Here is a 14145-nt window from a genome sequence, read left to right as displayed (position 1 = left end):
ATACATGTCCATGGGAAAACCAGACAGCTACATCTGAAGAACGCTATTGGTTTTGATCTCAGACCACCTCAATATCGGGGAAAACCTCACCCTAAAGGCTGATGTCATGAGATAGCTAGAAAGAAGCGTAGGTCAAAGGCTCCTTAACATCAGAGTCTCCTTGCCATTTGCTGGGCGGAGGTAGAAATGGGTCTCTTCAAGTAAGGGAAAGAGGTACACGAAGTACACCAATGGGTTTCCATCCAATGGAACCTCTTCACAACAGAGAAGCTAAGCAAGCATTCACAAATGCAAAAGAGAGGAAACGGAACACGAGAGACTCCTTGCAAGTGGTGTATCTGAGAAGGGGTTCATATGGAAAGAGACGAAGAATGCACAGCACTCAGATTCCAAGAAACACCACCACCACCCTTGACCCTTCCCCCATGACCAACTCCGACCTAAAGCCTTTCTCTCCCTCTAACCTATCCCTAAAACATAACCCTCATCTAATCATATACATGTGCATTCCTAGCATCCATCCGTCCACACACGAGAGAGAAAGAGGAAGACACAGACTGAATTGAGAAAGGAAAAGAGAGGGACACAGCCAGAGAGAGACACGGAACCAAAGAGAGGAAAGGAGTCGATGGTCCAGACTTTTCATCAATCTGTCTCGAAGGTAGAAGCAATGACAGCGCCCATCCACCCCAGAAGGGGGAAAAGGACGGAAGGTTTGGAGAGGAAAAGACAAGAACGCAGGGAGCCATTAGAAGCTCAGCCACCCGCAGAAGCCGAGCTGGGACACTTGAACAGAATCTCAATGGAAACAGAGGACCAGAAAGTTGGCCACTCTTTTCTATAAGAGAGGGAGACCTTCGAGTCTTCCTTTCGGTCCTCCAACTTGGATGCGGGGTCTCAAAACAGTCAGGAGGGGGAGTGCCTTTTCCTGGGTACCACGGCACATCCAGGCCTCGTTCTGCCCCATTCTGTGCTGTGTCAGCCCAGGAAGGAATCTTTCTTTCTGAAGTCTCAGCGCACACGCTCCACGTGATATCGGCCCCAGGTGGAAAGGCATGGAGCTGCTCGTAGGCCGACAGACCTAGGAAGCAGATGGGAGAATGACCGCCACTCTGCAGATGGAGAGACTGGGGAAACCCTGAGGGGCATATGCTTGTCCAGGGCCACACCACTTATGAGAAGAAGGAGCCTGGTCTGAGAGCAGCGGGGCCCTCGGAGCTCAGGCCCTGGCTGCACCCAGGCCTCCCCAGGGCTGTCGGCTGGGCTGGGTGGGTGTCACTGTGCCTGCACATGGCTTAAGGGTGGTGGTCGAGCAGTCAGAAACCCAGGGATTCGCTTGGGAAGTTTTGGGGAAGGGACCTCAGCACGAACCCCAGGAAATGATGTCACCTGCCGGCAACAGAACCCAACAGAACCCGCAACCCGGGTATCCAGGCCTCGAGAGCGGAGAGGAGCCCCCAGCCAGATCACTTGCTGCCGAGATGTTCTGCTGTTTGCCCCTGCCCAGAGGCCGGGGCCTCAGGAGAGCTCACAGGCAGTGTGCGTGGGCACCCTGTCGACGTTGGCTCAGGGCACCCCCGAGACGCCTCTGGCCCTTTGCCCGGAGAAACAGAAAGGTAACACGGGGAGCCCCAGGCCGGGCCAGGCCACCTCTCCCATGCCACCCGGAAACACCGGGTCCTTTGCCTGTGTGTGTGGATGCGGGTTTCTCGGGGTGTGTCTCCCTCAAGGAAGCCCAGGTGGATGTGGGGTCAGAAGCCTGCGGACAAGTTGTGTCCACACCCCAGGGGAGAGCATGCTGGGCGGGATGGGGAGAGTGCGGGCAGGGCCGGCCGCCCAGGCTGACCTCACACCCTCAGGTGGGTCTCTTTCCTCCCGGGTGGGGATCTGAGCAGACACACGTCTCTGACCCTTCTGGGCAGAGAAGTTCGAGCAGGCCGAAGCAGCGGCTCCACTGGCCAGGCCCAGCTCGGAAAACTCCCAGCATGGCTGGCTGACGGTCACTGTCGTTGCAGAGCTTCCCACGTGATGAGGCCGAGGACGGGGACACCCCATCCAGCTCCCGGAGGGAGGGGTCGGAGCACCACCCCCCCGCCCGTGAGGCCCAGTGCAGGCTCCAGGTGAGCGTGCCCACGGAGGCATCAGCCCCACCGGGGGCGAAGCGGAGGCGGGGAAGGCCTGCTGCCGAGACACCGCCCAGGATACACCCGGCGGCCCAGTCTGAGGCTGCCACGGAGCTCAGCACACCCGGCTCCGACCCAGAGTCCCGAGAACCCCGGCCTCTGAGGCAGCAGGAGGACCTGGAGCCCAGCACGCCAGAGCACAGAGGTGAGGACGCTGGGGCTGGTGTACGGGAGTGTGTGCGGAGGGGGTGCTGAGCTACACAGGGACGAGTCCCCGAAAGCTGCTGCTGGGCCTGCAGCAAGCGCTGGCCTCACACCCCCCGCCCCCCATCTTGCACACTTCAGTCCCAAAAGACATCCGACCCTGGGTATTCTTTGGGAATCTCTTGGAAGCTTTCTGTCCCGGGATACGCACATGCCAAGGCTGGCCTGCGGGCAAACGATGCTTCTCCCACAGCTCTAGCACTGGCCTCCAACTGGAACCAGGCTCCACTTCCCAGACCTGTCCCTACAGAGGTGGTGGCTCCAGGTGCAGGACCCAGGGATCCACCGAGGGCAGATGGAGAACCGAGACTTGCCCTCGCAGAGACACCAGGCCAGCTGGGTACTGGCCAGCACACCGGGCAGATCGGATCTCCGTGCCTGCAGGACCCCCAGCCCCAGGCACTGATGTCCCACCCCCTCAGCCAGAACCTCCACCTCCACGTGCACCTCTACCTGCTCGGCCTTTGGCAGGAGAACCCGAGGCAGAGGAGGAGTCACCGCCTCGGCAGGGAGAGCCTGCCCTGGCTCCCGCGCAACACCCAGACGCCCACGATGACTCACCCACCCCTGCAGGGAGAACGAGCCCCCGCTCTGGACAGAGACCCAGAGCCCTTGCCGGAAACACCACGTCCAGGGGAGCGGTCGGCTCTGCAGCCTCCATCCCTGTCTGCTCACCGTGGACGCCGTCAACTCGGTCTGCCCCCAGGGGACATGGAGTTCCTTTCCCCCGAACTGCTTTGCATTTGGTTTGTTTCCACCTTTCTGGTGATGTTTTCTTTTTTGCGTGGTTTCCTGTATTTTTGTTGGTTAAGTTGGGATTAGTAAACTTTTTCATCATTGTTGCAATTTGGGAACACTGTTGTGTAACTCTGGTGATACTGTGTTACCATCACCACTTTGTAGTTTCAGACCCGTTCCATCTTTATGCCCCACCCCCCAACAAAGCCTGGATTCAAGGCAAGCACGCCCTGTTCATCCCTCCGCCCGATCCTGAACACAATTTCATCTTTTCCTTCTGCATTCCTTCCTATATTCTTGGTGTCCCCAATCAATGACTCTCAGTGAAATGACTGAAGGAGTTTTTTTCGGACGCTCCACCTACTGTAAGACTCCACTGGAGAGTTCTCATGTTTATGTCCTTTGAACTAGCCTTTGATAGCTGAAAGGACGTTGTACGTCCTTTCAAGATACCATGTGCCAAACGAAGCCCTTTTGGCAAATGCCATCATTATCTCCAGGCAGGCATTGCTGTTTGAAGGGTGCCATCTCAGCCAGAAGGCAGAGGCTGAGCTCCTCTTGTTGCACCAGCTCCCAAAAGAAGCCAAGAAAGGGAGCTGGAACAACAAACCACCCCAACGCCCAGGAAAGCGTTCTTCATGACAGAAGGCTAGAAAATGACCCAACATCCTTGTGGCCCAGAACCCCTCTAGAAATTCACTGTTCCATAAAAAAGAGAAACAGATGGGAAGTTCCAAGGAGAGGCAATGCCCATGGCCAGTGTATTTTAGAGACGGCCTGACCGCTCCGGGGAAGACACGCACTGACAGAACCCCTTGGGAAACAGCCGTGATAGTCCTCACTGTCGTAAGGGATTCCTCTGGGGACAACCTGCCCTGGGCACCACACGAGGGAGCAGACCGGCTTCTCTTCCTCTGCCCCCACACCATTCACTCATGAAGGCAGCTCAGGTGTTCTCATGCCCTGCCTGCCTGCCTGCCTGGCTCATCCGTGAGCTGTGACCACCTCCAGGACAGGACTCCACCTTCTGCTCTCTGTGTACCGTGAATCTGCACACAGTGGGCTTTCAGAACCTTAGGAGACTTGAGCCATTCCCACTCGAGCCAGAACCCTCCCCAGGAAGGAAAACAGCTGTGGAGTCCTTTTGGCCCCAGCACTGGTTCCGAAACCCTGGCGGCTCCTAGAGCCTCTACGGTGTGAAGAGGGAGGTCCCTTTTGACAGAGCTTTCCGGCCGTCAGATCTAAGCTGCTGTTTCACTGTCAGCTGTGTCTCTTCCGTTGCAGTGTTGCAGGTGGGCCACGCTGCTCCAAAGGAGCTCACAAGCTGAGTTTCAAGGGAGGTATTGAGAGGACAGGGATGGCTACAACGTGCTGCAAACTGAGTGAGGGTCCCCACAATCCTCAGCAAAGGTGTGTGGTGTGCAAGTGGGGAGTAGAGGGCCCCCAAGTTCCAAAGGAAGGGAGGTACTCGGGAGCTAAAGCCCTTGGCTGCTGTGGTAGCAGCTGCAGATGGCAGCTCGTCCACAGTGCACTTCGAATGAGGTCATATGAGCGGGACTCTGGAAATGGCTCCGAAATCCAGAGAAAGGGGTCAGGGTATGTGGGAATCCGGCGGGGGTGGGGGGTGGATGAAGGAAGGTGTCCTTCCTCTCTCCAGTGCAATTTGGTTTGGTGAGTCTCAAAGCTACCAGATGGCACTTCCCAAGTCAGGCCCCCGCAGGAATCAGGGTGGGCTGCATGCCTCGGCCCCTGCCACAGGGACAAGCCACACCAGTGGCCTCCCTGAGCTCCAATGGCCGGATCTGGGGGTTCTGTCTGGGTGCACACCTGCTTGTTCTGGCCAAGTTCCCCGCTTCTCTGAGCACCAGCTTCAACCTCTCGAATGAGGACATCGATTGCTACCTTGGCACGTTACTCTCTTCATCCTGTGAAGACTCATTAGGCTTATCCTACAATTACTAGCTGGCCCGAGGAGATATCTCCTGAATCCAGATTAAGCTGGAGTCTCCCAGGCTCATCTGGCATGTCTTCCCTGAAGTCTGCCAAAACCCACACCCTTGCGTTTCCAGGGACTCCCCTTAGCCAGCTGGGCAGAAAACCCAGCATGTTTCAAACAAGCTGACAGACAAGCGGGAGAGGACTCACGGGCAGACGGCTTCCCTCAGGTCTCGGGTGGAGCTCTGGGACCACAGCAGCAACAGGCCATCCCAGTCCCTGGGCTCAGCAGCGCCCTCATTCTCACGCCGGCGGCTCTGCCCTGAGGGGAGCAGGAAGGTCACCAACTGCCGCAGGCGGACCTCACGCCCCTCCCACTTATGGAGCCTGACCTCCCCCGGCCCCACCCCTTCCCCTACCCCAGCAGGACGAGAGCTCCTCTTCCCCTGGCTTCTAACGTGAGGCCCGGCCCTGGGCCCCGACTGGGCACTGCCCCAGTCCGGAGCCAATCACAGTGGCCAAGGAGGTGGAAGGCACCGATTGGCCAGGGCCAGGTCATGTGACCATACTCCCCAGGAAACTCAAATATTACCAAGATTCCCTAAGAAACCAATGAACAAAATTATCCAGTAAAGGCAAACCGTACTTTTTAATGAGGCCAAAGTCACAGAAAAAAAAAAAAAAAAAAAAGCTTCACAATGAAGTGCTCAAGGAAGCTACAAAATAAACTTTCAAAAAAGTTTAGTAGTTTTTTTAATAGGGTGACGGAGAGCTATACCTATCCCATATATGTGAATTTAGGTTTAAACTAGATTTCCCTTGGCTATTTTATAAGACAAAAAAACCCACATCACCCCCTTTTACTCCCCCCCACACCCAAAAAGTGTTTTAATCTATTGAATTTTTGTGTCCTCAGTTGTGTCTGATTCACGGCAACTCACGATCTCTACACAGCCAGGCTCTTCCGTCCATGGAATTCAGGGCAATTTTTTCTGTCACAGTAAATGCCCACCCTGGGTGATCCAAACGGAAGGGCTCAGAGGCTCCTGAGAGACTAACTCCTTTCAGCTGAGCACAGAGCTGGCTCCTCACTGGGATGCCTGTGGCCTGGGGCTCCCAGAGGGGAGAGCAGCACTCGCCCCACCGTGTGGTCACTGCTGGAAGTGCAGGCTGCTCCTCACTCCCCCTTGACAGTGTCCCTGAGGGCAGAACAGTGTGAAGTTAATCAAGGTGGAAACGCAAACTCCAATGCAAGCAAACTTCCCTCAAGGTCTCCAATACCACTCAGGAACAGGGTATTGGAAACTGCAGGGGATGACATGAATGAAGATGGAGACTTGACACCTTACACCGAGTTCACTTCCAGTTATCCCTAGACAAACATTCCATGAAAACTTGTCACAAATCTAGAGGAACAATGAGCCGAAACCGGACACGTGCTTTGAGTCTTCACACACAAAACTAAAAGGCAGTCCACAAAAAAAACCAGGAGAATACAGTGGACTTTGCAAAATCAAAGATATCTACTGTGGGAAAGACCTCAGTACAAAAGCAAAAGACAGGTCACACATCGCGAGACGAATGAGTGGAAACACAAAGCTTATCAAGGATGTGTCTCCAAACAGACAAAGAACACCAACACAACAAGCCTGTGAAAACTAGGGAAAGGTCTGAAGGGACACCAGACTGAGGAAGACACACACAGAGTATCCCGGATGATGTCCAGCACTGAGGGCCTGAAGAATCAACAGTCTAGTTGTACCTCCTCAGGCCTGTGTGACCCTGGGTGAGGCCTCTGTTTCCCGGTGGCTCTGAGAGATGGACAGGGAGGAAGGGGAAGAGAAATCACTTGCATTTCTAATACTCACAGCAAAGTCTTCCAATGAGAAGGGAATTATCACCCCCACTGACAATGCCATTCACTGAAGTGATCCCCACGGGTCCATCTAACCCAGAAGGGAAGGAAGGACCTGTTCTCACAAAACGGCGAGAGATGGAAGAAGGAAGATCAAGCCCACACCAATCCCTGGAAAGAGAAGCTGTGCTCAGGGCTTGAAAGAATTCCTATTTGGAAAATGATATCCCAGCCCCACAAGGCAATCCACAGCTTCGATGCTATTCCTCCCAAAATGCCAATGCATTTTCGCACCCAACCAAGAATTGCAAAAGGGGTACGGAAACAGAAAAGAGCCTAAATTGTCAATACAATCCGACGAAAAAGCCCCGATACGGACATCCAAGGTTGTGTGAAAGGAAATTAGACGACCAAACTAGGATCCTCAGGAGAGTATCGGAGAAGGCAATGGCGACCCACTCCAGTACTCTTGCCTGGAAAATGCCCTGGACGGAGGAGCCTGGTAGGCTGCAGGCCATGGGGTCGCGCAGAGTCAGACACGACTGAAGTGACTTAGCCGCAGCAGCAGCAGCAGGAGCCGGACAGTATGCTATTGGGAATACAACAACACACACAGATCCAGATCGATGGAATAAAGTTGAGGGTCCAGACACAGACCCCAGCATCCATGCTCAACTCATCTCTGACACAGAAGGGGAGAATATCCAAATGGGAACAAGAAAGCCTCTTCAATACATGTCCATGGGAAAACCAGACAGCTACATCTGAAGAACGCTATTGGTTTTGATCTCAGACCACCTCAATATCGGGGAAAACCTCACCCTAAAGGCTGATGTCATGAGATAGCTAGAAAGAAGCGTAGGTCAAAGGCTCCTTAACATCAGAGTCTCCTTGCCATTTGCTGGGCGGAGGTAGAAATGGGTCTCTTCAAGTAAGGGAAAGAGGTACACGAAGTACACCAATGGGTTTCCATCCAATGGAACCTCTTCACAACAGAGAAGCTAAGCAAGCATTCACAAATGCAAAAGAGAGGAAACGGAACACGAGAGACTCCTTGCAAGTGGTGTATCTGAGAAGGGGTTCATATGGAAAGAGACGAAGAATGCACAGCACTCAGATTCCAAGAAACACCACCACCACCCTTGACCCTTCCCCCATGACCAACTCCGACCTAAAGCCTTTCTCTCCCTCTAACCTATCCCTAAAACATAACCCTCATCTAATCATATACATGTGCATTCCTAGCATCCATCCGTCCACACACGAGAGAGAAAGAGGAAGACACAGACTGAATTGAGAAAGGAAAAGAGAGGGACACAGCCAGAGAGAGACACGGAACCAAAGAGAGGAAAGGAGTCGATGGTCCAGACTTTTCATCAATCTGTCTCGAAGGTAGAAGCAATGACAGCGCCCATCCACCCCAGAAGGGGGAAAAGGACGGAAGGTTTGGAGAGGAAAAGACAAGAACGCAGGGAGCCATTAGAAGCTCAGCCACCCGCAGAAGCCGAGCTGGGACACTTGAACAGAATCTCAATGGAAACAGAGGACCAGAAAGTTGGCCACTCTTTTCTATAAGAGAGGGAGACCTTCGAGTCTTCCTTTCGGTCCTCCAACTTGGATGCGGGGTCTCAAAACAGTCAGGAGGGGGAGTGCCTTTTCCTGGGTACCACGGCACATCCAGGCCTCGTTCTGCCCCATTCTGTGCTGTGTCAGCCCAGGAAGGAATCTTTCTTTCTGAAGTCTCAGCGCACACGCTCCACGTGATATCGGCCCCAGGTGGAAAGGCATGGAGCTGCTCGTAGGCCGACAGACCTAGGAAGCAGATGGGAGAATGACCGCCACTCTGCAGATGGAGAGACTGGGGAAACCCTGAGGGGCATATGCTTGTCCAGGGCCACACCACTTATGAGAAGAAGGAGCCTGGTCTGAGAGCAGCGGGGCCCTCGGAGCTCAGGCCCTGGCTGCACCCAGGCCTCCCCAGGGCTGTCGGCTGGGCTGGGTGGGTGTCACTGTGCCTGCACATGGCTTAAGGGTGGTGGTCGAGCAGTCAGAAACCCAGGGATTCGCTTGGGAAGTTTTGGGGAAGGGACCTCAGCACGAACCCCAGGAAATGATGTCACCTGCCGGCAACAGAACCCAACAGAACCCGCAACCCGGGTATCCAGGCCTCGAGAGCGGAGAGGAGCCCCCAGCCAGATCACTTGCTGCCGAGATGTTCTGCTGTTTGCCCCTGCCCAGAGGCCGGGGCCTCAGGAGAGCTCACAGGCAGTGTGCGTGGGCACCCTGTCGACGTTGGCTCAGGGCACCCCCGAGACGCCTCTGGCCCTTTGCCCGGAGAAACAGAAAGGTAACACGGGGAGCCCCAGGCCGGGCCAGGCCACCTCTCCCATGCCACCCGGAAACACCGGGTCCTTTGCCTGTGTGTGTGGATGCGGGTTTCTCGGGGCGTGTCTCCCTCAAGGAAGCCCAGGTGGATGTGGGGTCAGAAGCCTGCGGACAAGTTGTGTCCACACCCCAGGGGAGAGCATGCTGGGCGGGATGGGGAGAGTGCGGGCAGGGCCGGCCGCCCAGGCTGACCTCACACCCTCAGGTGGGTCTCTTTCCTCCCGGGTGGGGATCTGAGCAGACACACGTCTCTGACCCTTCTGGGCAGAGAAGTTCGAGCAGGCCGAAGCAGCGGCTCCACTGGCCAGGCCCAGCTCGGAAAACTCCCAGCATGGCTGGCTGACGGTCACTGTCGTTGCAGAGCTTCCCACGTGATGAGGCCGAGGACGGGGACACCCCATCCAGCTCCCGGAGGGAGGGGTCGGAGCACCACCCCCCCGCCCGTGAGGCCCAGTGCAGGCTCCAGGTGAGCGTGCCCACGGAGGCATCAGCCCCACCGGGGGCAAAGCGGAGGCGGGGAAGGCCTGCTGCCGAGACACCGCCCAGGATACACCCGGCGGCCCAGTCTGAGGCTGCCACGGAGCTCAGCACACCCGGCTCCGACCCAGAGTCCCGAGAACCCCGGCCTCTGAGGCAGCAGGAGGACCTGGAGCCCAGCACGCCAGAGCACAGAGGTGAGGACGCTGGGGCTGGTGTACGGGAGTGTGTGCGGAGGGGGTGCTGAGCTACACAGGGACGAGTCCCCGAAAGCTGCTGCTGGGCCTGCAGCAAGCGCTGGCCTCACACCCCCCGCCCCCCATCTTGCACACTTCAGTCCCAAAAGACATCCGACCCTGGGTATTCTTTGGGAATCTCTTGGAAGCTTTCTGTCCCGGGATACGCACATGCCAAGGCTGGCCTGCGGGCAAACGATGCTTCTCCCACAGCTCTAGCACTGGCCTCCAACTGGAACCAGGCTCCACTTCCCAGACCTGTCCCTACAGAGGTGGTGGCTCCAGGTGCAGGACCCAGGGATCCACCGAGGGCAGATGGAGAACCGAGACTTGCCCTCGCAGAGACACCAGGCCAGCTGGGTACTGGCCAGCACACCGGGCAGATCGGATCTCCGTGCCTGCAGGACCCCCAGCCCCAGGCACTGATGTCCCACCCCCTCAGCCAGAACCTCCACCTCCACGTGCACCTCTACCTGCTCGGCCTTTGGCAGGAGAACCCGAGGCAGAGGAGGAGTCACCGCCTCGGCAGGGAGAGCCTGCCCTGGCTCCCGCGCAACACCCAGACGCCCACGATGACTCACCCACCCCTGCAGGGAGAACGAGCCCCCGCTCTGGACAGAGACCCAGAGCCCTTGCCGGAAACACCACGTCCAGGGGAGCGGTCGGCTCTGCAGCCTCCATCCCTGTCTGCTCACCGTGGACGCCGTCAACTCGGTCTGCCCCCAGGGGACATGGAGTTCCTTTCCCCCGAACTGCTTTGCATTTGGTTTGTTTCCACCTTTCTGGTGATGTTTTCTTTTTTGCGTGGTTTCCTGTATTTTTGTTGGTTAAGTTGGGATTAGTAAACTTTTTCATCATTGTTGCAATTTGGGAACACTGTTGTGTAACTCTGGTGATACTGTGTTACCATCACCACTTTGTAGTTTCAGACCCGTTCCATCTTTATGCCCCACCCCCCAACAAAGCCTGGATTCAAGGCAAGCACGCCCTGTTCATCCCTCCGCCCGATCCTGAACACAATTTCATCTTTTCCTTCTGCATTCCTTCCTATATTCTTGGTGTCCCCAATCAATGACTCTCAGTGAAATGACTGAAGGAGTTTTTTTCGGACGCTCCACCTACTGTAAGACTCCACTGGAGAGTTCTCATGTTTATGTCCTTTGAACTAGCCTTTGATAGCTGAAAGGACGTTGTACGTCCTTTCAAGATACCATGTGCCAAACGAAGCCCTTTTGGCAAATGCCATCATTATCTCCAGGCAGGCATTGCTGTTTGAAGGGTGCCATCTCAGCCAGAAGGCAGAGGCTGAGCTCCTCTTGTTGCACCAGCTCCCAAAAGAAGCCAAGAAAGGGAGCTGGAACAACAAACCACCCCAACGCCCAGGAAAGCGTTCTTCATGACAGAAGGCTAGAAAATGACCCAACATCCTTGTGGCCCAGAACCCCTCTAGAAATTCACTGTTCCATAAAAAAGAGAAACAGATGGGAAGTTCCAAGGAGAGGCAATGCCCATGGCCAGTGTATTTTAGAGACGGCCTGACCGCTCCGGGGAAGACACGCACTGACAGAACCCCTTGGGAAACAGCCGTGATAGTCCTCACTGTCGTAAGGGATTCCTCTGGGGACAACCTGCCCTGGGCACCACACGAGGGAGCAGACCGGCTTCTCTTCCTCTGCCCCCACACCATTCACTCATGAAGGCAGCTCAGGTGTTCTCATGCCCTGCCTGCCTGCCTGCCTGGCTCATCCGTGAGCTGTGACCACCTCCAGGACAGGACTCCACCTTCTGCTCTCTGTGTACCGTGAATCTGCACACAGTGGGCTTTCAGAACCTTAGGAGACTTGAGCCATTCCCACTCGAGCCAGAACCCTCCCCAGGAAGGAAAACAGCTGTGGAGTCCTTTTGGCCCCAGCACTGGTTCCGAAACCCTGGCGGCTCCTAGAGCCTCTACGGTGTGAAGAGGGAGGTCCCTTTTGACAGAGCTTTCCGGCCGTCAGATCTAAGCTGCTGTTTCACTGTCAGCTGTGTCTCTTCCGTTGCAGTGTTGCAGGTGGGCCACGCTGCTCCAAAGGAGCTCACAAGCTGAGTTTCAAGGGAGGTATTGAGAGGACAGGGATGGCTACAACGTGCTGCAAACTGAGTGAGGGTCCCCACAATCCTCAGCAAAGGTGTGTGGTGTGCAAGTGGGGAGTAGAGGGCCCCCAAGTTCCAAAGGAAGGGAGGTACTCGGGAGCTAAAGCCCTTGGCTGCTGTGGTAGCAGCTGCAGATGGCAGCTCGTCCACAGTGCACTTCGAATGAGGTCATATGAGCGGGACTCTGGAAATGGCTCCGAAATCCAGAGAAAGGGGTCAGGGTATGTGGGAATCCGGCGCGGGTGGGGGGTGGATGAAGGAAGGTGTCCTTCCTCTCTCCAGTGCAATTTGGTTTGGTGAGTCTCAAAGCTACCAGATGGCACTTCCCAAGTCAGGCCCCCGCAGGAATCAGGGTGGGCTGCATGCCTCGGCCCCTGCCACAGGGACAAGCCACACCAGTGGCCTCCCTGAGCTCCAATGGCCGGATCTGGGGGTTCTGTCTGGGTGCACACCTGCTTGTTCTGGCCAAGTTCCCCGCTTCTCTGAGCACCAGCTTCAACCTCTCGAATGAGGACATCGATTGCTACCTTGGCACGTTACTCTCTTCATCCTGTGAAGACTCATTAGGCTTATCCTACAATTACTAGCTGGCCCGAGGAGATATCTCCTGAATCCAGATTAAGCTGGAGTCTCCCAGGCTCATCTGGCATGTCTTCCCTGAAGTCTGCCAAAACCCACACCCTTGCGTTTCCAGGGACTCCCCTTAGCCAGCTGGGCAGAAAACCCAGCATGTTTCAAACAAGCTGACAGACAAGCGGGAGAGGACTCACGGGCAGACGGCTTCCCTCAGGTCTCGGGTGGAGCTCTGGGACCACAGCAGCAACAGGCCATCCCAGTCCCTGGGCTCAGCAGCGCCCTCATTCTCACGCCGGCGGCTCTGCCCTGAGGGGAGCAGGAAGGTCACCAACTGCCGCAGGCGGACCTCACGCCCCTCCCACTTATGGAGCCTGACCTCCCCCGGCCCCACCCCTTCCCCTACCCCAGCAGGACGAGAGCTCCTCTTCCCCTGGCTTCTAACGTGAGGCCCGGCCCTGGGCCCCGACTGGGCACTGCCCCAGTCCGGAGCCAATCACAGTGGCCAAGGAGGTGGAAGGCACCGATTGGCCAGGGCCAGGTCATGTGACCATACTCCCCAGGAAACTCAAATATTACCAAGATTCCCTAAGAAACCAATGAACAAAATTATCCAGTAAAGGCAAACCGTACTTTTTAATGAGGCCAAAGTCACAGAAAAAAAAAAAAAAAAAAAGCTTCACAATGAAGTGCTCAAGGAAGCTACAAAATAAACTTTCAAAAAAGTTTAGTAGTTTTTTTAATAGGGTGACGGAGAGCTATACCTATCCCATATATGTGAATTTAGGTTTAAACTAGATTTCCCTTGGCTATTTTATAAGACAAAAAAACCCACATCACCCCCTTTTACTCCCCCCCACACCCAAAAAGTGTTTTAATCTATTGAATTTTTGTGTCCTCAGTTGTGTCTGATTCACGGCAACTCACGATCTCTACACAGCCAGGCTCTTCCGTCCATGGAATTCAGGGCAATTTTTTCTGTCACAGTAAATGCCCACCCTGGGTGATCCAAACGGAAGGGCTCAGAGGCTCCTGAGAGACTAACTCCTTTCAGCTGAGCACAGAGCTGGCTCCTCACTGGGATGCCTGTGGCCTGGGGCTCCCAGAGGGGAGAGCAGCACTCGCCCCACCGTGTGGTCACTGCTGGAAGTGCAGGCTGCTCCTCACTCCCCCTTGACAGTGTCCCTGAGGGCAGAACAGTGTGAAGTTAATCAAGGTGGAAACGCAAACTCCAATGCAAGCAAACTTCCCTCAAGGTCTCCAATACCACTCAGGAACAGGGTATTGGAAACTGCAGGGGATGACATGAATGAAGATGGAGACTTGACACCTTACACCGAGTTCACTTCCAGTTATCCCTAGACAAACATTCCATGAAAACTTGTCACAAATCTAGAGGAACAATGAGCCGAAACCGGACACGTGC

General features: G+C 55.4%; 2 protein-coding genes and 1 long non-coding RNA gene across 3 annotated transcripts in view; 2 read left to right on the top strand and 1 right to left on the bottom strand.

The window, feature by feature from the left end:
- The window catches only part of LOC145517351 (uncharacterized), a 131507-nt gene that overhangs the window by 103164 nt on the left and 14198 nt on the right, over positions 1 to 14145 (bottom strand). Inside the window, exons 4-11 of the long non-coding RNA XR_014061988.1 lie at positions 13647 to 13904; positions 12917 to 13028; positions 10709 to 10825; positions 8502 to 8727; positions 6002 to 6259; positions 5271 to 5382; positions 3063 to 3179; positions 856 to 1081 (exon numbers count right to left, since the gene is read on the bottom strand). This is a non-coding gene — a long non-coding RNA (uncharacterized LOC145517351). The remainder of the gene's footprint in view (positions 1 to 855; positions 1082 to 3062; positions 3180 to 5270; positions 5383 to 6001; positions 6260 to 8501; positions 8728 to 10708; positions 10826 to 12916; positions 13029 to 13646; positions 13905 to 14145) is intronic.
- LOC145517217 (uncharacterized) lies at positions 1424 to 3233 on the top strand. Its single transcript, XM_081519486.1, has 3 exons — positions 1424 to 1616; positions 2016 to 2328; positions 2581 to 3233. The coding sequence occupies exons 1-3, from the start codon at positions 1482 to 1484 to the stop codon at positions 3207 to 3209; spliced, it is 1077 nt and encodes a 358-aa protein (XP_081375612.1). The 5' UTR covers positions 1424 to 1481; the 3' UTR covers positions 3210 to 3233.
- On the top strand, positions 8922 to 10875 carry LOC145517145 (uncharacterized). Its single transcript, XM_081519407.1, has 3 exons — positions 8922 to 9262; positions 9662 to 9974; positions 10227 to 10875. The coding sequence occupies exons 1-3, from the start codon at positions 9026 to 9028 to the stop codon at positions 10853 to 10855; spliced, it is 1179 nt and encodes a 392-aa protein (XP_081375533.1). The 5' UTR covers positions 8922 to 9025; the 3' UTR covers positions 10856 to 10875.

The sequence above is a fragment of the Giraffa tippelskirchi genome, chromosome 8, assembly GCF_054371585.1.
Source record: "Giraffa tippelskirchi isolate mGirTip1 chromosome 8, T2T-mGirTip1v1.2.pri, whole genome shotgun sequence".
NCBI lineage: Eukaryota > Metazoa > Chordata > Mammalia > Artiodactyla > Giraffidae > Giraffa > Giraffa tippelskirchi.
This window is presented reverse-complemented; position numbering and strand designations above follow the sequence as displayed.

Bases quoted from the DNA above. Each gene is read 5' to 3' on its own strand.
- LOC145517217 (XM_081519486.1), top strand. From the start codon at position 1,482: ATGTTCTGCTGTTTGCCCCTGCCCAGAGGCCGGGGCCTCAGGAGAGCT. The intron at 1,617-2,015 runs GTAACACGGGGA...CTGTCGTTGCAG, and splicing joins TTGCCCGGAGAAACAGAAAG to AGCTTCCCACGTGATGAGGC. The intron at 2,329-2,580 runs GTGAGGACGCTG...CTTCTCCCACAG, and splicing joins CAGCACGCCAGAGCACAGAG to CTCTAGCACTGGCCTCCAAC.
- LOC145517145 (XM_081519407.1), top strand. From the start codon at position 9,026: ATGATGTCACCTGCCGGCAACAGAACCCAACAGAACCCGCAACCCGGG. The intron at 9,263-9,661 runs GTAACACGGGGA...CTGTCGTTGCAG, and splicing joins TTGCCCGGAGAAACAGAAAG to AGCTTCCCACGTGATGAGGC. The intron at 9,975-10,226 runs GTGAGGACGCTG...CTTCTCCCACAG, and splicing joins CAGCACGCCAGAGCACAGAG to CTCTAGCACTGGCCTCCAAC.